This window comes from Hippocampus guttulatus, chromosome 6, assembly GCF_054856545.1.
Source record: "Hippocampus guttulatus isolate MCC_2025c chromosome 6, RoL_Hgut_1.0, whole genome shotgun sequence".
NCBI classification, from domain to species: domain Eukaryota; kingdom Metazoa; phylum Chordata; class Actinopteri; order Syngnathiformes; family Syngnathidae; genus Hippocampus; species Hippocampus guttulatus.
In genome coordinates this window covers 21,768,711-21,792,711 of record NC_141266.1, presented here as the reverse complement: position 1 = coordinate 21,792,711, position 24,001 = coordinate 21,768,711, and the positions used below count along the sequence as shown (strand labels likewise).

The 24,001-nt window shown below is 44.1% G+C and overlaps 4 protein-coding genes across 10 annotated transcripts in view; 1 reads left to right on the top strand and 3 right to left on the bottom strand.

Moving 5' to 3' along the window:
* Positions 1-1,327: 1,327 nt before the first annotated feature.
* On the bottom strand, positions 1,328-5,168 carry med18 (mediator of RNA polymerase II transcription, subunit 18 homolog (yeast)). 5 transcript variants are annotated; one of them, XM_086113623.1, is made up of 4 exons: positions 5,032-5,168; positions 4,625-4,686; positions 3,532-3,830; positions 1,328-2,332 (listed from the first exon to the last, which is right to left on the bottom strand). In XM_086113623.1, exons 3-4 carry the CDS (start codon positions 3,602-3,604, stop codon positions 1,776-1,778), a joined length of 630 nt encoding a protein of 209 aa, XP_085969749.1. In that variant the 5' UTR covers positions 3,605-3,830; positions 4,625-4,686; positions 5,032-5,168; the 3' UTR covers positions 1,328-1,775. The 5 variants fall into 5 exon arrangements, with proteins under 5 accessions (XP_085969749.1, XP_085969747.1, XP_085969750.1 ...); XM_086113621.1 differs by lacking the exon at positions 5,032-5,168 and adding an exon at positions 4,782-4,903 and having other exon boundaries at positions 3,532-3,624; positions 3,707-4,686; XM_086113624.1 differs by lacking the exon at positions 5,032-5,168 and adding an exon at positions 4,782-4,903 and having other exon boundaries at positions 3,532-3,617; positions 3,707-4,686.
* Positions 5,001-11,275, top strand: LOC147204167 (cytochrome P450 4B1-like). Its single transcript, XM_086113618.1, has 12 exons — positions 5,001-5,195; positions 5,326-5,470; positions 5,905-5,949; positions 6,401-6,528; positions 6,833-6,957; positions 7,050-7,204; positions 7,304-7,410; positions 7,704-7,894; positions 7,978-8,111; positions 8,322-8,386; positions 9,472-9,554; positions 10,090-11,275. Exons 1-12 carry the CDS (start codon positions 5,001-5,003, stop codon positions 10,259-10,261), a joined length of 1,545 nt encoding a protein of 514 aa, XP_085969744.1. The 3' UTR covers positions 10,262-11,275.
* Positions 11,276-11,915: 640 nt separating this feature from the next.
* Positions 11,916-18,156, bottom strand: LOC147204166 (cytochrome P450 4B1-like). Its single transcript, XM_086113619.1, has 12 exons — positions 17,539-18,156; positions 17,301-17,442; positions 16,556-16,597; positions 16,347-16,474; positions 15,645-15,763; positions 15,411-15,565; positions 14,931-15,040; positions 13,984-14,174; positions 13,732-13,865; positions 13,232-13,296; positions 12,470-12,552; positions 11,916-12,390 (listed from the first exon to the last, which is right to left on the bottom strand). The coding sequence occupies exons 1-12, from the start codon at positions 17,722-17,724 to the stop codon at positions 12,219-12,221; spliced, it is 1,527 nt and encodes a 508-aa protein (XP_085969745.1). The 5' UTR covers positions 17,725-18,156; the 3' UTR covers positions 11,916-12,218.
* A 138-nt stretch (positions 18,157-18,294) lies between these two features.
* The window catches only part of zbtb7b (zinc finger and BTB domain containing 7B), a 30,370-nt gene continuing 24,663 nt past the window's right edge, over positions 18,295-24,001 (bottom strand). For all 3 annotated transcript variants that reach the window (XM_086113617.1, XM_086113616.1, XM_086113615.1), the window contains one exon: positions 18,295-23,054. In XM_086113617.1, coding sequence (XP_085969743.1) covers positions 22,487-23,054 — 568 coding nt within the window. In that variant the 3' untranslated portion in view covers positions 18,295-22,486. The remainder of the gene's footprint in view (positions 23,055-24,001) is intronic.

Sequence of the window (24,001 nt, the reverse complement as noted above, 5' to 3'; positions counted from 1 at the left end):
TATTGCACTGAGCAGCCATGTCGCGGTAAGTTCCATTTTGGGTTCTACGGCTGTCGTCACGCGCAAAGAACACAAGAGACAAATTCACTTGTGGAATTAATCCCTGAGGGTTAGATGTCAAACATGTTGGTTTGAACTGCCAATTTAAAAAAAAAAGGCCATTTTATTACAGTTAATGTACAATGAAATCCTTTCTCTGCATTAAACACATTCGCGAGTAACATTAGATCAATTTACCTGTCTGTACATTTATTTTGATTGCCTTAGTTTGTAGAAGTGTAGAGCTGAAGCGCAACCGACGGAGAGATTTTTCGTCACATGGAGAAAACATCGGGCTCAGAAGGAGGAAGTTGGGAGAGCGCTTGCATTGCATCGCATTAAATTGCAGTCAAGTAGCTAATTTGGCGCCCCCGTGATCGCATACGCAAAAGATGTAAGTGCAGCGACTGTGCGTACCGGCCACACCGTCCCACGTTTCCACCTCAGCAAATTTTCTCTCATCACCTGTGATTTGCAGCTAGGTCAACTCGTACGGACAGACGTCGGCCCCGAGCGCTTCCCCCATGACACGCAAAGGCGGTCGCCTTACATGGCAAATGCATCTTCCTGGACGGATATAATCAGAGGCACTCATGTCTTATTGGCCGCATTATTATGTCAACTGACAGGATGTGCATTAGTTACTTCAGTCGCCGCGCTGCAGATTGGCCATAATGTTGACACACTGGCGGAGAGGCCAATTTGGAGCACAGCGTGAAGTGGGAAGAACCTGAGGCAGATGCGAAGCTTTCATGTGTAATAGTCCCAGCTCAAGTTCCCATGAAAGAGGCACTAATGGGTTAACAGTGCAATGAGCTGGAGAGGGGAGGGAAAATCAATGCTTTTGTGGAGGGGAAGAAAGAGAGCCTTTCACAGGTCTATGTATCATTACGCAATTGAGAAAGCTAATTAGTGTGTGTGTGGGGGGGGGGGGGGCAGATCTCGCAGCTAATTATTTCCATGGCAACCAAACCTCCTGTACATGATCTGCGGTGGTGAGAAAAGCAGAGCAATTAGGAGGCCAGCCGCATTGAGGAGCAACAGTGACCCCTAGTGTACAAGGGGTGGCATGTCCATTATACTTATATACAGTATGTATACCAAAAAAAAAAAAAAAAAAAAAAGAATAGCTGTAGTAGGAAATTAGCAATATGTCATTATGTTTCATTGTTGCTCGAGTATGCACGTTGTGTATTTCGGTCCTGGGCCTTCGTTTGGGACTTACCCGGCTTGTGACAAAGACGTCACAATTTTAAAAACCATCAAAACAGAATGCAACTTACATCTGTAACAGTTTAACAGTTCAATCTTTATCTAGTAACATGACTTAAACAATTTAAAAAAAAAATACCATAAATCATACTGACCAAAGACTCCAACCATCTACAAAAAATTTTGTTGATTTCTTGTTTAACTCTTCCCCTATGCCAGCAAAGTTCAGGAACGGGCAGAACAAGTAAAAAAAAAAAAAGTTATCCCGTTAGATGGCAGAAGGTACGGCAAACTTTTGGGTCCAGCCAAGTGATGGCTTCCGGTGAGTGTATTAAAATAAACAGGGCCATATTTCACACCGAGTATGCCGTGTCAAGATGATCGTTATTTCAGTATTTTTGTTTGGTGGCCATGAGATGTGAATGGTTTCAAATTGGTGCCTTGACTCAAAGACGGTTGGGAAGCACTGCCTTAGTGGGAACTACGGCCTCTCATCTATAAACTGTCAATCTGTCATCTGTCCGTCAATGTCTCTGTTTGCTGGGATCAATCTTCTCCAGGTGAACCAGAGGTTTGAGCTGTTCCGCAAAACTGCGCATGTCCTCCGACACGGTGTCCTGGCCGGCGGGCGCCAACACGCTCAGCTCTACCAAGTAAGACAGCGACAGCCGCTCCGTGTTGTCCGTGTTCCCCGGGACCAGGATTCGCGACAGTTTGCTGACCACCACTTTCATGGCGCCTTTGCGGAAAATGTGCCCGTTGGCCACAAACTCGTGGTCCATGCGGAAGCCCATCTCGTTGAGGAACTCGGGCAAACTGTGCGAGGCGGCCACGTCCACGCAGTTGCGCACCAGTGCGTGGCGGCTCTTGTCGCCCACCTCCGGCTGCCCCAGGTAACGCAGGTGCCACGGGGCGGCAGGCTGGGAAAGCGAGCGACGGGCACGCAGGATAAAAGGGTTACCTTGCTGGCCTTTCAGCAGATAAACCAGCTCGTGGTCAGTGAAGGTGGAAGGTTCCATGTTGTCGCAAAGGCCTCGCAGGCGATGCAAGAGGCTTTCCAGGGCCTGGTCCAACACACTTCCTGAAGCCATACGCAATGTGGTGTGGTGAGATAAGGGCTGGGCAAGGTTAGTGATCAATTGCAGGTCAATCATGGTGATTGGCTGTGAGTGCATTTGCTCGATCCAATATGATTGAAATGCATGTGACAGCGACCTTTGCGCAAAATGGATTTGTATTTTATTTTTTTTAAGTTTGATCTGTAAAACACAAAAACATTATTGGTTTATAACGCGTGCTGTTGCTCTACTTCACTTTTAGAATCGTGTGCCATGAAAAAAAAATTTTGGGATTTTTTTTTTTTCTGAGACACAACACCGAGCCCTATGATGAATAGAAGTGCAAAAGTCGCCTTGCTTTATTCGGCAACAGCTAAATTTATTACACTTACTTAATCCCCCAAAAAATGAATAAATACAATCTTCTGTGTCAAACATGGTCTAATATGGGTCTTCTGTTTTGGAAGGGGGCGGCCCGGTATCAAGTGGTTAGCACGTCGGCTTCACAGTGCAGAGGTACCGGGTTCAATTCCAGCTCCGGCCTCCCTGTGTGGAGTTTGCATGTTCTCCCCGGGCCTGTGTGGGTTTTCTCCGGGTGCTCCGGTTTCCTCCCACGTTCCAAAAACATGCATGGCAGGCTGATTGAACACTGTAAATTGTCCCTAGGTGTGAGTGTGAGCGTGCATGGTTGTTCGTCTCTGTGTGCCCTGCGATTGGCTGGCAACTGGTTCAGAGTGTCCCCCGCCTACTGCCCGAAGACGGCTGGGATAGGCTCCAGCACCCCCCGCGACCCTAGTGAGGATTGAGCGGTTCGGAAAATGGATGGATGGATGGATGTTTTGGAAGGCCCTTACGTACTTTTGTCCCAAGTTACTGAGTTCAAATACTGTTTGCTGCTGCCTTCAGCTTGTGCTTCCGGGTTTTTTTTGCTTTATGTGTTACGAGTGGGAAAATATCTCAAGAGAAAACTATACACAGTATTTTAATAATAAAAACGATGCTTAAATAACGGTTCATATTGTCTCATATTCAACTCACACATTTTGAAGGCATTCGAAGCTATTTGTGCTTCGTGTAATGTTGGCAACATTGAGAGATCTTTGTTTACCGCTCAAAACAACCCATTACCCATTATTGAGTGTATGTCTGGTCTTCATGACGTATTATGCACACATTATGTTTCTACCTCTAGTCATTTCCTCTGACGGGGAATGCATCTTACCTTGTAAAAGGTACTCCATCATGTTGATGGTGCCGCCGGTAACGGGCATCACAGTGACTGGAGGAGCCTCCATCTCGCTTCAGCAACTGTAAACTAGAACAACGGTTTGCACTTCACCTCAACTCAATGATCGTGCTAAGATAGCGGGGGGGGGGGGGGGACATCGATGGGTCACCTTTGATTTCCAGAAGTTCCAGCTGCCGTAGGTCACCGGCAAAGACAGCCGGCCTCCGCAGGAAACACCGAGGAGCCAAGAGGCCTCGCGGTCGTCTAATAAAACGCCTCAACAGCAGTGCCAGCTACCAAGGAATGTCCGCGTGTTTATGAGTTAACTAATACAAGTTACGTTTATGAAGGCACCAGAACAACATTAACGGAGCTAGAGAAGGAAAACGCGGCTCTGTTCACGATGTGTAGCGGTGTAAGCTAGCAAGCTAACTAGCCGCTAGTTAAGTTGTCGGAACCGTGGTTAAAACTCGCTTCATTACGTCGCGAGCGAAACAACGCATTTGTCTGGGACGCCACACAAGACAGTTGACCAACTTGTGCTTCTTTGCTCCCGCTACTACTTTTGCTGTTCTTCTTCTTCTTGTTATTTGATTATTGGCAAACACCGCCAACTAGTGGTAAGGAGTACATTGCTACGTTTTTTATTGGTTACTGTATTGTATAATTATTACTGTACTTAATACTCAGATATAACATTTTAACTACAGTGACTAGTCACCGTGTATGTTAATAATTGCTTATTTTTAGTATTTAAAAATATAATATTCGAATTTGCAATGAGGTTCACAGCATTCTATCTGATTTCGGGATCGTGTTTCTATTTATTTTTAATAAAAATATAAAACGTTTTTATATTCTTCCAATGTTCCTCTTGTTCCCAGGTTATTCCTTGGATGTCAGTTTATGTTGTAGCACTTTTCACAGCAATCGCTATTGTCTCTACTCCCGATTCAGCTTGAGTGCAGCTGATTATTTCAACAATAAAGTGTGTAGTACAACGTTTTTTTAATCGTAATCTCATTTTACTTTGCAAAAGTGCCTTCCACTTTCCTGACTTAGCCCATTTCTTTACTTAATAACTTACCACCTCTGCATTTGATATTTTCCCCCTTCCTTTTGTGCAACTCTTTGACAAACTGCCGCCACCTAGAGGAACAAGTCAAGAAACGCGCGGCAGTGCGTGAATTGGGAGTGATTTACAACAAAAGTTACACAGCCATGTTATCAATAGTGACACTTACACAACAAACATTCATGTGACGTTAAGGAAAGCGAACAATGGAGTCGGCTTCGAGTGAATTATTGATCTGTGCCCACCCCGCCCATCGTGGTGTGAGCTCCGTTGACGTCACGTCTACTGGCGAGCAAGTTAGTAAAAAAAATATCTGCGCATGTTAGTTGTTTAACCTAGTGGCCTTTTTTCTTTCTTGTCCTCCCGGAGCGGTTGCCCTTGCCGTAATATGTCGCTTAGCGAGTCTTTCGGGTACTTGCCGTCGTCCTGGTTCGGGTTCGTGCTGCACTCGCTCGCTCTGCTGTGCCTGGTCGCCGTCGTCTACAAAGTCGTCGTGCTCCTGATTCAGAGGAGGGATGCCTTGCGAAACTTTAAGGCGTTCACGGGACCGCCGGGGCACTGGTTCTTTGGGCATGTCCTGCAGGTGAGAAACATTCAAACTTGCTGAGGTTATTCTGTTTGCAATGCTTGGCGACCTTGACGTCGCGTGCAACTGAAATGCGTTTGCATGCACGACACTTGTTGCTCAGGCATGTTGCCTTGCTCTCTTACAGTTTAAACAAGATGGGACTGACTTAGACCAGATGGTCAAATGGGGGGAGCAGCACCCCTATGCCTTCCCTCTGTGGTTTGGTCCCTGTGTCTGTTACATGAACATCCACCATCCAGATTATGTGAAAAGCATCCTGACATCAACAGGTCTCGAATCTATTTATATTTTCTATTGTCGCACGCCCACGACACCTGTGAGGATAAGCGGATTCGAAAATGGATGGATGGATGACGTAGAGCGGACGTCTGCAAGCAAGACTTTCTACGATGGCTTTAAACACGATCAGAAACACCAAAGATCCATTGATCACCTAAATGTTAACATTTTTCTTCTCTGACATTGTAATAATAGTAATTTGGTTGAATAAACTAGAATAGGTGAAGAGACCCAAGTACAATAAGAAAATTGCTTGATGCTGATAGAAAATGAGGTGTAAATTGCTCCAATTATTGAACTATCAAGGTATGTCTAATAGTTTTGGGAATGAGATGTGGATTAAATTGGCTCAATCCCCAATCAAGGAACGTGTGCTACTGAATCTGATGTCACTTGTTTTTTTGTTTTCTCATTTACCTTACAGAGCCAAAAGATGATTATGCTTACAAATTCATCAAGACCTGGATTGGTAAGACCGACTTTTTTTCCCCCCCCCTGCTGCCCGATGTGGCAAAAGTAATTAATGATATAATACATCTTTATTGATGTAGTGCTTTTAGAACAGCTGCAGTACCCGTTGACACCTGCGGGGGGAAAAATGGGGATAAAAACTTCTCCGTATGCAAAATAATCCATTTTGAACGTGCATGGCGTTTATATTGAGAAGAAAGCACTAGCTGGCGTCGGCTGAACATTTATGCTTTCAAAAAAAGTTGTCTTAATGTTGTGAACTCACTTCCAAAAAAAATGCTAAAATGGTAAAAACAACTGGAAAAAATACACCCCACCTGCATATGTTTCTTCAGAAAGGGTGAGGATTTTTTTTTTTTTTTAACGCCAGCCGTTGATGGTTATGACGTTTGCATTTGCTAAATACCTTCCAAAGTGATTCTGCACTTCCGCGCACGTTGCATCCTCAGGTGACGGCCTGCTGGTTTCTCACGGTCAGAAATGGTTCCGCCACAGAAGGCTCCTGACGCCGGGTTTCCATTACGACGTGCTGAAATCACACCTAAAATTAATGTCAGAGTCAGCTAAAACCATGTTGGTAAGTACCTACCCCTTGACATGTAACTCACAGACCAAAAAAGTGGAATTCAAATGTTCTTTGAGACGCACTTACATCCAAATATCCACACAAATCTCATTCAGAGGATGCATCAATTGCTTGTTTTGTTTTTTTTGCGGAGGGGGGGGGGGGTTGTGGTAGTGTGTCAGGATTAGGAGACGAGGTTTGGTTGCGATTGAGTCACAAACTCTCTATTACACTGAAAAGTATTTCAGCAAGAAAAGCAGAAATTGAAGCAAAAGACAGGTTGAACGCTTCCGAATATGACATGTGGACCCGCTAGGACAAATGGGAGCGTTATTCCAGCAGCGGCGAGTCCTTCGAGCTGTTTGAACACGTCAGCCTGATGACACTGGACACCATCATGAAGTGCGCGTTCAGTCGCAACAGCAACTGTCAGACCGAAAGGTCAGCCCGCGCCAGCCGCGCTCGTCTGCGCGTCCCCCTTTCTGGGCAGCACCCCAACCTAAACACTTTGCCTCTTCGCTATCTGCTTTCAGTGGAACCAACGAGTACATCAAATCGGTGTACCAGCTCACCGATTTGATCAACCTTCGCTTTCGGACCTTTCCTTACCACAACGACCTCATTTTCTACCTGAGTCCGCACGGCTTCAGGCACAGGAGAGCCTGCAAGGTGGCTCATAGTCATACGGGTAAAAGCTCCGCGTCCCATATTACGATGGGGGGGGGGGGGGGGGGGGGGGTCGGGGTGTCGTCGTCAAGTCAGATCTTCTGTCTTTGTCTTTTCAAAGAGGAAGTGATAAGGAAGAGAAAAGAAGCCCTGAAGGAAGAGAAGGAGCCGGAGCGTATCCGCACCAAAAGGACGTTGGACTTTCTGGACATTCTGCTCTTGGCAAGAGTAAGTTTCGTAACTTGAAATTTCTTTCTTAACTCATTCACTCCCAAAGACGTTTTCAAACGTCTTTTCAGACTTGGTCCAGAATTGGCTGGTACTGAATGAGTTAACAAGAGGCAATATATCCCTCTTGAGATGTTTCGTAACTTGAAAAGTTACGTCTGTTTCATATGGAGAGACGTTCGTAAGTCGAGGTACCACTGTAGTGAATTGTTGTCTTATCTTAATAGCAAGTTTCGATTGCTTGGCATGCCAGCAAGTGATTTGTTGTTTTTTTTTTATGTCCAATCGTCAAGGATGAGAATGAGCAGGAGCTTTCAGATGAAGACATCCGAGCCGAGGTGGACACCTTCATGTTTGAGGGCCACGACACCACCGCCAGTGGCATCTCCTTCATCCTCCACACCCTCGCCTGCCACCCGGAACACCAGAACAAGTGCCGGGAGGAGATCGCCCAAGTCCTGGACGGCAAAGACAACATGGAGTGGTAACATATTTCCACGGAGAGAGCGGCGTCTCTTGTTATAAGAGTCAAAGAGTTTGATGATTAACCAGGACGGTCTTTGCCAGGGAGGATCTGAGCAAAATGCCCTACACCACCATGTGCATCAAAGAATCGCTGCGGCTGTTCCCGCCTGTGCCGGGAATGGCCCGAAAACTCACCAAACCCATCACTTTTTTGGATGGAAGGACTATGCCGGCAGGTCAGTCGTGTCTCAATGGACATAAAAAAATTTTTACTGGCACCTGAATAATGTATGGTACACCACGTTTTAAATTATGATGCAAAATGGACCTCGCAACCGATGTCATCTGGGAGAGGCTCCAGCCAGGCCTTGTCAGGCTAAGCAGCACAGAAAACGAGCGGCTGAAAAATGTCGCGTTTGTTGTTTTTTTTTTAAACTTTTTTGTAGGTTCTCTCGTCGGGACGAGTGTGTATGCGCTCCACAGGAACGCCACAGTCTGGGAAAACCCAAATGTAAGTAAGGCTTATGATGAAGACATTTGAACTCGTTCGCTGCCCAAGTGTACACTTGTCAATTACCATTTTTTTCAAAAGCGCAATCCTACTCCACTGCAAATTTCAATCATGGAAAGCACTTCACTGATGCACGACCATCACGAGATGATATTTATGCCTCCTTTGAGATGTCAGCAGTTTGTGCGTTCGCTAGGAGGAACGGCTGCATTTTGTGCAACCTAGCTTTCTTCTACCGCAGATTTTTTTTAAAAGACGGGGAAAAAAGGCAGAATCAAACTTCTTTTTTTCCCTGGTGAAAAGAAAAAGTCTATTCTTTCATTTAGTAGATTTGGTGTATGTCATCAATGGCCACAATGTCCGCAGGAGCTTGAAATTGTCAATATGCTGCAAAATGGCTAGCCGCGAATGAGTTGAACAACCGTCATTTAGCCACCAATGACAAAAACAAATTTGAAAATACGATACTCCTAAGTGGTTGAGATGACACAATGGTTAGAAAAAAAAAGAGCCTACGAATGGCAAACAAAGGAAAGAAAAGTTACTAAGAAAAATGGCGTGCCAAAGGCGTCTTCCATTCTATGTTAGCATTCAGCTAGCCAGCCGCTGTAAGGTATATTTGGTTGTTTGAGCAATATCTTCTCCTATTTTGTTTTTTCCGTCATGTACATGGAAAAACGTGTGACTTTCGCACGTCTGCAAGCGCTGCCGGGTTTGAGGCAAAGATACTGAAGTAAACCGAGTGTTGCTATTTCTTTGCTCACAATTGAGAAAAGACAGGAATGGCAATTTTCCGGCGATACGCGGAAATCCGCCATTTTATTTCTTAAATTGATCATTTTTGTGAATCGTCTAAATCCGGTGAGAAAATTTTAGGGGGGGGTCAGGTACCTTATCGTCGAGTTTTCACGAGCTCTCCCGATCAGTCTTCGCCCCTTTCCGCTTTTTTCATCACTAGCCATTGCCATCCCTGAAAAGAAGCAATACTAATCTCAACAGACATAACATTTTGAATCACGCCGTCACTAGAGTCTTCCAAATCCCCCCACAAACAGTCACATTTTTGTCTTTTCATGTCATTGCAGATGTTTGACCCACTTCGCTTCCTGCCGGAGAACTCTTCCGAAAGGTCACCGCATGCTTTTGTCCCCTTCTCTGCTGGCCCCAGGTCAGTTTGCGTGATGCGGTGCAAATCCTCAAGGCGGGGAGGCTTCTCTTTTTTGCCCCACCTATTTACCAAACACAAAAATGCGGACAGATTTACTTTGAGGGGTCAACAACTACCTATACAAAGTACATCTTCATTCATTGTTTCCCTACCATCTGAAAGCTATTATTTTTTATTTAAAAAAAAGGTACCTTTCCAGAGTTTGGCTGGTCCTGCGACTTGTATATATTGACTTGTATATATGAAGGAAAAAAAAGTTGTGTCAGGCTGGCCAAGTGGTATCGGTGTCATAGTGTCTGAGTATTTTTGTCGAATCCAAGTACAAAAGTACAGTATCGTAAAAGTGTACTCAAAAATAGAACAGTTCGACAAATACATAGAGAAGAGCATAGAATGGTCGAATGGCTTGCTTGCCAGAGCTCTTGTCTTGGCAGAACAATTTATAAAATGAATCAAATTGTGATTTTAAAAAAAAAATAAAAATCAGCCCCAATTGGATCTTAGTCCACAGATGTGTGTATTCCCATCCTTGTAGGAACTGCATCGGTCAGAACTTTGCCATGAACGAGCTGAAAGTGGTGGTGGCTTCAACTCTGAGGAGGTACCAGCTGATGGAGAACCCCACGAGGAAGCCCAAGATCATTCCTCGACTGGTGCTTCGCTCGCTCAATGGCATCCACATAAGGATCAAAGCTCTGGACACCTGAGTCCGTCTTGTCAGTGATATTTTAGTCCCTCTATTCACCACTATGGCTGCAGAATCTTACCCAGGCCGTCCTCTTACCGTGACCCCCCGCACTATTCCACTCTTTGCACGTTTCGTTCGTTTTTCATTAACGCGGCTGTCTTGTTTTTGGTCAGGTTTGTTTACGTTTTTGTTCATAGGTGCTGTCAATGAATTTCTTCTTTTTTTTGTTTTTCCAGGAATAACAAAAGTAATGCGTGGCCGCCAGTGCACCATTCATTTTGCGGCCAGTAAAGACAAAAACGATTCTGAAAAATAACGTAGGACATTTATTTGGAATATGAATAAGAAAACCTTTATATTACACTGCCACTGGTGTGAACATTTTACATTTCAGCTAACGTGGTTACTGAGTGGCCAAGTAAGTTCAATGTTCGCCTGACAGGTGGTCAATGTTTACCAAACATGAGTTGGAAATTTCTTTCCACATGAGACGCGTCGCCAGTTTTGAATTCAGGAAAGTAAAACCGTCACATTTATCATAATTTGGCAGAAATACAAAATTAACACCATATGCTTGTGCGGACTTTCAAATGATGTCAATTTGTAGTAGGGCTGTCGCTATTGAAAAATGTAATTTCTCGACATGTTCTTCTATTAAATTGAGAAAGCTTCTTTTGATTTATTTCAGTTGATTTTAAATGTCCTTCAATCTTTTGTTGGTAACTGTGTTGAAATGTTGGCAATGTATTTTCTTTCAGTAATTTTAATAAGGTCTTTTTGCTTTGCCTTTTAATGTTGTCGGCCGATCAATGTGTTAAAACTTTTCGGTGTTGTGCTCTTGGTTGTGTGAAGCCCATTGAGATGTCTTGTGTATGTAATGTGCTAAAAAAAAATAATAAGTTGCCTGCCTTCCTTTCATGAAATCAGAGAATTACTGTTGAGACAAATCACCACTGAAGGTTATTACAGCATCTAACAAATCAAAATAATATCAAATGTACTTTTTAGAATTAAAATCAGTCTTGAGTTATTATTATTTTTGAATGAATACTTTTGGCCATGTTAATGGAACTTGGAGAGCATTGTGTAAAAAGTTGCTCTGAATCTTAGGCGTAGTGCTGAGGACCCCTGATGGACGATTTAAATACTACATTGGCAAAAAAAAAATATTCCACCGTCCGCAAGTGTAACTCAGCCAAAAGAACACAGCCTCGAATTAAGAAATACAGCATAATGTAAACAACAAAGCCCCACTATTGGCATTACAAAGTTTCGTTTAGAAACCTACGAGGGTGATGCTTGTGCGTTGTTGTTGCTGTCCGTTCCTAAAAAGGGTCTGGTTACAACAACTACGGCTAATATGTTCCGTACTGAAGTGCACTTTAAAGGGTCAAACTCGTGTACATTATTCGATAGATTCATTAAACATATTGGAATGTATTTAAAGTCTTTAATTGTATTCCATTGATGGAATGTATTAACATTTATTTACTCAATTTTATTGTCATCTTTGTCACTTGTTAGTATTTGTTGTTTCCCACAGTACCATAATACAAGATGTAGACATTGAATACCTCACAGTACAACGAGTGCTTCACATTGTTAAATTTTTACAGCCTCCTTGTGTTTTATTCCTGAGTGTCAAATTGGACCAACCTGACACCCCCCCTCCCCCAAGGACCCAAACATACATGTGCAACCGCGCAAATAAAAAGGTAAAAGACCAGCAATTCATTTAAGGATCAATCAGTTTAATTTAACCCAAAGCAGGAAGCCATTACTTATCTTGTTGTATGAATAGTATGTTATGCCAATCAATATATATCGCTTGCATGGACAGATGAATGAAGATATACAGTGTTTGTATGTATTTGATGAGCTCTCGCACCCCCCACCAAATGAGTACAGCACCTGTGGCTGAACCAAAACTGTTGCAGGGTTTTTTAACTTTCGGGAACTGGTTTTGCCACCTCTGGTCAAGCATCCAGAGGTTTGATTTGAATGTGGATGCCAGTTTCGGGGCGAAGCACAATTCTATAAAGGGGCCTGGGCTTCTTAGTGGGGTCCTCAATCAGCTGGTACCTCTTGAGCATCAAAGCCACGACCACTTTTATCTCGTTCATGGCGAAACTCTGACCAATGCAGTTCCTAAGGGGCGAGGTGGGAAAAAAATATACTCACTGTTCGCTGGAGATAAACAGTCACACACAAGAACACGTGGACGAACCTTAAGCCTGCGGAGAAGGGCACAAATGCATGTGGGGACCTTTGGGAAGTGTTGTCTGGCAGGAATCGTAACGGGTCAAACAGCTGAGATGACCCAAGATGGCAAAATGACAAATTTCAGCAGCAAATCCTCTTAAATACTTGGGTATTTCTAATAAAGGGATCTAAGGGCTCCATTTTCATTGCTGGTGCAAGTGAAAATGCCGATTTTTGTCGGGGTGCAAAGCTGTGTGGGTGTGTCCTTGAAGATAAGCGCGGCAGAGTGACAACACTGTGACAGAAAGTCCGAAAGTTACACCTGCCTGGGCCACAGAATAGTGGCTCAGCTGGTCTAACACGATTTTGGTGAATTTGATAGGAGCGCAGTCAGACAGCGGGTGTAAAACCTTCAGAGTCATTGCACAAATCAATTAACGCTCGGGTCAAACACAGACGCCCGCATTCTTTTCTGCACAGAGATGCCTTCAGGAAAGATGTGAATGCGTCACATTAAATGGAATGGAAAGAGTCACTTCAATTGCCGGCATTTGAAGGCGGTTGTGGTATGCCCACAACGGCGCAGACCACCCTTTTTCTTTCTTTTTTTTTAAATACACTGATTTTGCGCAAAATTACCAACACAGCGGATGTGTCGCCGCACAGATTTACACCGCTCGTCACGGCAGAATTGCACCAGTCACGTAAATAGAACCCCGCGTGTTTGGAGCAATGACACGAGAAAAGCTAGGCCAGTGACACCACCAGTCAAAAGAGTTTCACTTGCATCAGGGTTCTCCCAGACGGTTGCATTCCTGTGTAGTGCAAACACCAGCAGAGCAATCAAAGAACCTATAAGAAAAGGAAATACAGTGAATTCCTATTTTTCCCATGGATATAGTCCAGAGCTACGCGATACAGGGCAGCCAATAAAAAATTTATTTACTTAGTTAGTTATTTTAGGCTTAGAATTAGGAAGCAGCTACTGCTTGTGTTGTGTGTGTGTGTGTGTGTGGATACCATATCTGACAGCTCATTCATAACAATGATAAGGGGCACTACAAGACCTCCAATTTTGGCCCACAGCCTGCGTGCACACGCACACATACACACACACACACACACACACACAATTGGGACGCCTTGTGTGGTAACTTGAAAAACTTGTACAGTATGTTGGGGCACTCATAAGTCAAAGCACCACTGCGGCGCTAATGTTGTTGGGTAATATTCCGAGAATGTGTTTTCAGCTCTCGACGGACGAAAACAGTTGCCCTAACCACTGACCTTCTGGCAAAGTTCTTCCGTCAAAAAAAGTCATTGGTTTGGTGAGTTTTCTGGAAACTACTGGAACAGGCGGGTAAAGCCGAAGGGATTCTTTGATGCACATGGTGGTGTAAGGCATGTTCGCCAGATCCTCCCTAGTGAAAGATGACACAGACCAAACGATCGCCATCATGGTCAGGTTGAGGTTGAGGTTGGAGAAAACTGTGCAAAGCAGTGAAAGCGTTTTTCTGCCCAAAGTGAAGATGTGTTTACCAATCCACGGTGTCCTTGTCACCCAGGACTTGGGTGACCTCCTCCCTGCATATTTTCTGATGTTCTGGGTTGCAAGCCAGAGTGTAAAAAATAAAAGAGAGAGCAACGGCGCTGCTTTCATGGCCCGCCACCATGAAGGTCTTCACCTCTGCTTGTATTTCTTCATTTGTCAGGCCCGCCTGATTGTCACCCTATGAAGAAAAAAAAAATGCTTGTTACGTGGTCAAATAGTGCTCCAGCCATTTCCTTCACGGGAGTCGTGGGTGAGCTGGAGCATAACCCAGCTGACTTTGGGTCCACCCTGGACTGGCGCTAACACTCGCATTCACACTTTAAGATGATGCAGTCTTGAATTAAGCTAGCATGCGTGTTTATGGAACAGGGGTGGAAGTTGCATCGTCAATGCTGCAGTAACTACAAAAAAAAAAAAAATGTTCTCAGGTGGAAGAGTTCCTCATTGAGAAATGCCAGCCATTTGATCTACCGAGGGAATTCACGAATATGATTGCAGCTGCTGTGTACGTGACTCCCAGACCTAATGTCGAAGCTAACAAGGCACTCAGAGATTCTTGAAGTCGCCAGTGGGCTCTTGACCAAACACCCAGACAGAGATTTCTTGGGATTTCAACCACACCACCTTAAAAGTCTGCGCTGGGGGAGCCTGGAATTTTTTTACACAAAGTCCGCAGTCGGTTCATATCCAAAAGAACACCTCCAATTGTTATCACACTGCGCTCCGGATGTCCTCAAGGCTCCGTACTCAGCCCGTTGTTATTCACGCTGCAAAATGCACGACTGTGTATCCATATAAGAGGGCAAGAAGAACATTAAACAGCTAGAGGGTTGGTGCACAGAGGATAACCTGCTGCTCTACATGGACAATTCATTCCCCGTTACAATTTGATGTATGGTATATTTGATGTGTGTTTTTTTTTAATGAAACATACTCTTGCTGAGAGTAGAGTGTCCAGAAAGTCCAATTTTGCGGTGGCCGGGAGGTGGTGCGGCTCCTTCGCTTCCTGCGCTAGTTGTTCTTTTCTCTGTTTTATCACTTCATCTGTGAAAAAGCAAAAGAAAAGATGATTGAGTAACAATGAACCCTTGCGAAATCGCGCTTCATTTTCACTGCCCCCGAATATCGTCCATGTTTCAACAAAAGCTCTTCTTCAATGGACACTCGCAATTGTTCGCGGGTCATTGGGATCGGGGCTTTTGGCAATTTTTTTATGGTTCTGTAGAACATTGGTGTTTAGATGGACGATGTTGGGCTTTCTTAAGTTCAACACATTTCTGATATTGTTTCTCGATATCACGGATTTTCATATTTTGTGGATGTATCTGGAACGCAACGCAACTGCAAACAGGGCTTGATGGGAGTTTCTGTGAGCAAATCAATTAGGAACGGGTGATCCTTTGCAGAGTTTTACCTGTACAGCCGTTAAAGGCTTTGCAGGCTCTCCTGTAGCTGAAGCCGAGAGGGCTCAGATGGAATAGGAGCTTGTTGTGGTAAAGAGGGTTTCGGAAGCGCAAGCAGCCAATTTCGGCGAGCTCCCTTGTTACTTTGAGGAACTCGGGTGTTCGGCTGAAACCAGAAAAATGAAGCGTTAGCTTTTCCTGTGCCAGAAAGAGAAGGAAATAATCAGAAGCACTGCAAGGCTGACCTCGCGGTCTTTTTCTTGGAGCTAAAGGCGCAGTTCATGATGATGTCCATCGTCATGACGGTGATGTGTTCACATATCTCAAAGGACTCACCGGTGTTTGAATAGCGCTCCAATTTGTCCTGGTGACAATGGGTCAGCAAGTCAGACTTGGCAAAGGCCAGTTTTAAAAGGCACGGTGTGGTGGGTTGTGGGTGGGGGGTACTTTGGATGAGATGGACTCTGTTAGGCACTGGCTTGACACATGAGCCATCCACCAAGTGGTTGGTTGATAAGCCTGATATCATCTGCCACAAACCCCAAATGCGAGGACTGTATTTTTCGCATTATAAGGCACACCTTCAACGAATGGCCTATTTTAAAACGGTTTTCATATAGAGGGCACACCGCATAGAATAGATGCTACAGTCGTAGCTGCAGTTGCGTTAGGTAACCAGCAGATGGAGCAACACTAAAGGGAATGCAATTAAACACAAGACAGCTTTATTTTTATTTCAGGCTTTAACAAGCTTTAACAAAGCCCTTAACCTGAACAATTAAAATACTACGGCCGAGAAATAAGAATATTGATCCATATATAAGCGCATCGGATTATAAGGCGCACGGTCGGCTTTTGAGAAAATAGGAATGCTTTTAGGTGCGCCTTATAGTGCGGAAACTTTTGCCACCCATGGTAGTCAAGGAAGAACAACAACATGTACTCACCAACATAGTATTTGCTGCCTGGGACATCACTTTCACATACGGTTTCAAAATATCAATACGAAACGCCGGATTCAGGAGCTTTCTGTGGATAAGCCATTTCTCATCATCCAACAACAATAAGCCGTCACCTGAGGATTCAAGATGGTGGCATGTCAAAGTGTGCCCGAGAAATGAAACTCTGGCATGAATCACTCCAAAATGTCTCTCACCAATCCAGTCCAGAAAAATCTGATATGACATATTCTTTGGCTCTGTAAGAGATGGGACACGGCATAATTTCTTGTTGTGAAGCACGGACAACAGAGGGATTTATATTGTGCCAATACGCAACCCAGATTTGCTGGGTATCTACGCTCCAAAAATGGAAGCCGTATTGCTTCCTCACCTTTTCTGTTAAAGTTCTCTGATGTGACGAAACCCCATCTAGGTATTTATCTTGTGTGTTTTATGCTTGTGCCAATTATGAAAGCAATTCAAAGGGGTGCCAATTATTCACATATTACTACTTGTGGGCTGGCCCAGTCCCGATGCCCCACCAATGGCAAGGGTCCACTGTACGCCTTTTTCACAACCTTGAGATTGACTGGCGTTTAAACTTGTAATATTACCAATCACCACGAGATGGCAGACAGGGCTTGGCATGCTCCCCGAAACTACAAGGGTAGGCTAAATAAGATTTTGTGGATTTGGAATGATTTTTTTTTTCCTCATGTCAAAAAGGTTTTTTATTTATTTATTGGTCATACATCTGTTTTATTTGCCAACCCAGTGGCACCGATGAAAAACTGTGACCCCCACCCCCACCCCAGTATTTAAGTTGATTCAATTTCTTTTGCCATTTTCAGCAACAAGTATGAGTATTATACATGAGAAATGATGGTACACTTCAATTTATTTGTAACATCTGCTCTGCTACCTCCTATTTGAAATGTTGATAGAAATGCAAATAGACACCTGAGGACGTCAAAAAGGTTTTAGCGTAATCGGGGTGGTGGATGTAGAGGAATTTAATGGGACCGTGGCGAATGGTGAAAGCGTAGGGGTACTGCCTCCCCCATTTGATCAGCTGTTCCAAGCCAGACTCATCTTGTTGAACCTGAAAAAAAACCACACACACACACGCACACAAAGATGTTCTCTGTAGCCTGAAACCTCTCAGTCTTTCCTTAATGAATGTGTTTGTATGTCTTACCATGAAAGTATGACCCATCAACCAGTGTCCGGCTGGTCCTGGAAAGATCGGAGGTTTTCCAGCGGCATCCCTTAGCTGAAGCAGCACTGCCAATAATTTATAGATAACAGCGACAAGGAGGCAAACGACAGCCGTTTGCATGAAGCGGCCCAATTCAAGACCCTCCAAGGCTTCAGTGAGCCCCATGTCGTCGTGTATCAATTCCAGAAAGAAAGAGAGGACAAGAAAGTGACACTTGGTACGCAAAACCTGCTAAGGTGCGCTGCGCTTTTATCGGCATTGTGGGCGGGGCTCGTTGAGCACAAAGTTGCCAAACAGCCACTTTTCTCCTTTGCAAATTTATGAATATTTTGATGAAGCGAACCCACGACACGGATGCCATTGAGACCTGGGAGCTCTTTCCAACTTTAAAATATGTCTTTTTTTTGCGGAGTTTTTTCAAACATGGAGTCAACCAAAAAGGCCGAACCCCAATTACGACTGTAAAGATTAAAACTTGTCCTGAAAGGATTACGTGTGATAAAAATGGTAACTAAATTCATGTTCCATCACATTTTTTCTAAAATGTATTGCAATAAATGCAACCAACTTCACAAATGCACTGTCCATTATTCAAAAATATCATTTAAGCCGCCGGAGCAAATGTCCGCGGTTTGAAGATTGAATTCACAGATTCTTTCGCATACCACCGGTGGTATTTGTATCACACTTTGAGAATCACTGACAGGGAAAAGCAGCAAATGGCAAGCTTTGACATGTTTTTTTAAAAAGTTTATTTCTGGTCCTTGACATGATGTGGAAAAAAAATTAAAAGACGGGAGGTGAACAGTCAAGGTCGAGAAGAAACTAAAGGGGTAAAAAAAAAAAAAAAATAATCTAACTTATCCCTGATGGCGAGGTGGTCTCGGACCCTCCGCCCTTCACCCAAGCCACTAAAGCTTTATATAGAGAGGTACACTTCACAGCTGGCATCGAGTCACACTCACTCATTTCATTCCATTTGGACTGAGAGCACCGACGCTCTCCATTTAAGACTAGCAGTCCGCGTGAATGCCATTTTAAAACCAGCTCCGAATATAAACTGAGTCCGATGATATTTTTTTTCATACCAGCGGCCTCATATGTGGAAGAGCCGGCATCCCGTTTCCCGCATTTTATCGGTCCTGTCACCACTTAGTGCATTGCTCAAGAGTTCCTGAGAAGAAGAAGTGCAGCATAACAAAAACAAAGGCAACTTCATCCCGTTCATTTCTATGATAATTGATAACAATACAACTCTGCGCTAAACAAGAAGAGAGTTGTATTTTTTTTCACGTCCAAATACTTTGAACATGAAAAAAAAATACAACGAAACAAAAAAAACAAAAAACAAAAAGTCTTAAATGGTCGGTCCCATGCGACTTAAAGACAATTACTCAGGTGAGCATAGTGCGTTTTACATTCAACACCAACAGGAGGTGCCAGAAGCAATTATTGCTGCGTTCCCACTTCTGGGAAATGGAAATTTCGCAACAAAGTCGATTCAAAACATGACCGAGAAGCGAAATAAGTAGTGGATGAATTTGATTTTTTTCTACAAATTGATTTGACTATTTCTTTCATTGAATCCACCTCCTCATCATGTCGGGCTCTCAGGGGTTACAGTACTGTACCCGCCATGTGATCAGTGAGGTCTTGCTACATGCCTCAGTAGGTGCTGCTGTTTTGATTTGCTTGTTTTGACTGAGGTGGAAGAAAGAGGTGAGGGCTTACAAACACAAATTGGAGAAACAAATGCTAGCAGTGACCTCAAAGGAGACTGAAACTGTCAAGAAACAGCACTTTGGCAAATATTGACCAGTTTTTCAAAAACTAGTTTTTAGTCTCCTGCCACTCCCAGTTGATATTGATTCTGTAACCAAAGCTGAACATATTTTTTTATACAATTACACGTGTGTTTAAAACAAATATTTGGCTTAGCCTTGAGTGCGTTAGCGTCACTGGATACTTTCTATGCAATTTCCAGCGGTAAACAGTCAAAATTTTCGTCAGCCTGCAAACATATCGTTTACAGTCGACAGCAAGTGACAAAATGCGTTTTTCAAAGGTGTTAGTTGTACATGGAAAATAACGAAATATTATTATTATTTTCACTGCTTAAAATGGCTAAATTAGTAAGCATCCCTTCTCATGCTGCTACATAACAGGAAACACATGACCCGTTATGCAACTGGTGTTAGAACACAGACATTCAATTTAACAGTACTCCCAGTCATAGATTCTTTTTCGTACCGCAAGGAGTTGAGGAACTGCGACGCTACACCCGTGGCTCTCCGGCGCAATTGCGAGTTGGTCAGTTCCAATTATCCTTTTCTAGCACCTGAGCATACAGTTAGCTAGCCATGCAGTTAGCTAGCCATGCCCCCCGCCGAAAAATGAAATCTTCCCTTGGTGCCAAAATTTACAGAACTGCTCGCTGGCGTTCTTGACATTCGAAAGTATTCGGAATTTTGAGTTCTTCGGGCTGCCATAATATGTGTGAGGTGAGGCGTTCATTTAGAACGAGGCCAGCGACCGTGTCCGTCGTGTGCGCACGAATGACGCTTGCCGAAGATCGGTTACTGTACGTTCCCCTGAAGTGTCCCCGTTAGGCGGACTCACGCAACGGCACAACAGTAAGCGGTGCGGCGTCGTATCAGACGAGCCGGCCAGCCGTCCAGAAGCCTGTTAGCTCAGGTGCTAGCGGCCGACTAGCGCCTCTGAAAAACCCCGTGACAACCAGAAGATGTCACCATGTAGGTATACTGAGGCATGAAATCAATGCGACACGTACAAACGTAACCGATTGACAGGTGGCAGTTTAGCCGACAGACCTACAACATCTGAGAGGCGAGAGAAGGGGTGGATTTCATATCAAATTTTTTAAATACATTTTGAAAACATTTTTTCGTTATAGGTGAATTTCTATTTAATCAAATTTGGGAAGTTTGTTTACAACTGTGTGGTGTGCCCAATTTAGAAAACACTTTTATTTTCATTTGACCCGAACTTTAAATGTCCATGTGTAATACTAGACTTCAGAAACATTACGGAATTAATTTTTTTTTTAAGTAGATGCCACACCCTTCCCCACAGCATCGATCAGAGGGAACTCATGACAGAAATTACAGCAAAATCTAATTGTTTAACAAACAGTCAGGGCACTTTTTAAGTTTTGAATCGAGGTGACTCTTCATAACACGAGACGGTAAATTTCTAAGTTCCCAGTTTTCTCAAAGGCAGCGCAGGCAAGACAACTGAGAAAATGGAAGTCCCTTGCAGGAATATAATGTCATTTAAAAAGAATGTTACAGGTAAATCTCACTATTGAAAAAAACTTTTAGTTTTTATCCTTTGGATGTGTGTTTAATAAAAGCATCCATATTTCAAGTAATGATGCCGGGATGTTTAAACTAACCTGTTGGGCGAGTACGTTGGTTTTCTCCTTAGCTTTTTTGATTGAGCACACAACGGACTCCACAAACTGCGCTGTTACACTCATTTGGCCTTTCTGCTACAAAAATTTAGTGCCACCTCTGGAGTCTTGAACACTGGGGTAGGCAACCTCTTTCCAAAAGTCATAAGTCAATGAACAACATTTTTTTTTTTTAAGAAGGCGGGCCAAATAAAAGGCTCTGGCTGGCCCGAGTTCCACAGGTTGCCCACCCCTGTTCGAAGAGGCTACCATGGGTTATTGTGCAGTACCTGACTGGGTTTACATGTGCAAGTAGTGGAGAGCGCAAAGAAGGGACGAGGAGCCACATTCTCAAGTGCACCAACGACATTAAGACCGTTGACCAACCTTGGATTTGATCCCACAAAAAAAAGCAGAAAAATAAGTAAACACAATAAATAAATAAATACAGAAAAAGGGGTAAATGCTCTTGTTCATCCCCACACCTTTTTTTTTTTGGTTGTCACTATTAAGAAAGCCAAACTTGCATGTGGGAAGGCTGAAATTGACAGTCTTTAAAGAGGCGAAAACAACTTTTGAGCAAGACTTGGTCTTTTTGGTCAATCAACACAGAAAACTCAACTATGGAAGCAGAAGGAGTTCTTTGGACCCAACATTGGCTACAATTTTTTTTTTAATTATCAAGTAACTAGAACTTTGGTTCCAGCACCAAATCTAAGCAAAGACAGAGAGCACTTGGCTGCACTTTTACCACAAGTGACCATTCCCAAAACGATAATATTCACCGTCGCTCCATTTTGCAGCTTCGAATTTCTTGTTTGCAACTTGAAAAGCATCCCAGTAAACGCGAGTATGAACACAAAAATTGGAAAAGGCGGCTTGAAGGGGAACTCCAGGCAAACATGATCTTTGCATAGGTGCCCACTAGTCGAAAGGCTCTATTGTGATGAATATTGCTTTCGTGTCATAAATACGAAGCAAATGAATCCATCTGTTGTCATCCATCTCAAGCGGCTGCCATTTTGGTTTTATACCGCCCTCTGCTGTTGACTAAAAAAACAACAACATCACAGTGCCACCAGGCTCGCATTGGGAACATCACGCCTCACCTGTTTTACGAGTTTGGTCACGTGACGTTCACTTTGTGTGCCCGGGGGCACTTTGATGTCATTTTCAGCCAACGGGACAGAATGGCAGCATCCTGAGATTGTTTTAAAACGAATTCATCTCCTGCATTTTTACCCCCACAAAGTCAATAATCATAAGAATATTTTGGTTGGACTCGTGGGGGCACATCATATCAATGAGAAAATTCATCACGAGTTTCCCCTTTGAACCTAGAAAGAAGAAGAGTGGACAAACAAACATTTAAAACGACTCAGAAAACCCGTTTGACATTTTGTGGGGGGGGGGTTCCACATGGAGCAGCAGGTCGAGCCACCTGAGTGAGATTATAATATATGTTTTTTTTTTTTTTAACGTGGATGTAAGACCACACTCAGACTCAAACATTCACTATACGTCCTCCTCCACCTCACCAATCTTCTCCGCGGCTTCCAGTGGCCAGCTTTGACGCTGCGAGGTGAATCCCTCGGGATCCTTGGCCCCGTCTTCCCTGATCCTTCGCTGCTCGGCGCCTCGCAGAAGGAGGCTGTGGTAGTTGGCGAACCGGTGCGGGCTGAGCTGCGCCAGAGCCTGCATCGCGAGCGAGCGCTCCCTGTCGGCGTCCGTTTGGAACATGCCGCCTTCCAGCATGGTGGGCCGCGAGAAAGCCGAAGAGTGGGGCCGCGGCGGCTGGAGGCGCTCGCCCGCGTCCACGTCAGCTTCCTGGTGGTCGTCGGGACCTCGTCTGGGCCAGCGCGTGCGCAGCTCCAGGCAGCTGTGTCCCTTGCGGTGGCGCTGGAGGTGGTCCTCGCGGGCGAAGGCCTTGTGGCAGAGCAGGCACTCGAAGGGCCGCGCGCCGCTGTGCAGGGACAAGTGGTTCTTCAGGTCGTACGAGTGCAGGAAGCGGGCGGGGCAGTGCGGACACGAGTAGGGACGCTCGCCCGTGTGCTTTCGCATGTGGATCTTCAACTTGTCATTCCTAGATGCAAAAACACAACAGGTGGTGAAAAGACGGCCGGGGGTTGCGCGAGGATGGGCAACCAAACTGCGACATCAAATCTCCAGTCCATTTGGCTGGTGTGAGAGCTCCAATTCAACGACCAGCCGCGGGAAATGATCCGACTTATTACCCAATTATTCGGCACAGAAATGAATACGGTTCACCATCACGGGAATCCCAGTCATATATTCTTTATCCTCTGCAAGGTGCTGAGATGAGCTGTCTCTTCTATACTGCCCTCCGGTGGCCAAAGTGGGAGGCAGCAAAATGGCCATTCAATTGATGCAAAGTGTGACAATATTGTTTTAATTCTTTGCAATTCTATTTATGTCATTACTGCAAAACAGCAAAAAATATATATTTTTGTAAGATAATATATTTTTTGGCTGTTTTTTTTTTTGGTCTTAAGTGGATTCATGACATTTCCATTCCTTTCACTGAGGAAAGTTGATTTGCGAAAGGGGTGATTTGAGTTTCCGAAATAAACAGTGAGATTTTCTCATGTAATTGCAATCAATAATAAAGTTTGGGAAACGCTGTTTTTTCATCATCCGATTATCGCGGACTTGCTGACATGGGTGGGAAGGGATCGTAAAGCCCTCCGATTTTTGCGCGAGTGTTGTAAGGTATCAGGAAGAATTATTGAATGCTCTTCCCCTAGACGGTAGAAGATACAATTACCCCGTGTAAATTTCAAGAAACATTTTTATTTGGAGGTGCCAAGTGCACACTTAGTGGCGTACCGACATGCAACGTGAGTGCCATTTAACGACTGCAGTGGTTCCTGTCGCCACTGAGCGACAATAATCACAAAAGGAAGAATGAGAATGGCGAGAAATAATTCAGTCTAAGAAGAGTGTCCACGACACACTCGGTCAAATATTGTTTAAGATGATCGCACCAAATTTCAGTTTCATTCTTCTTAT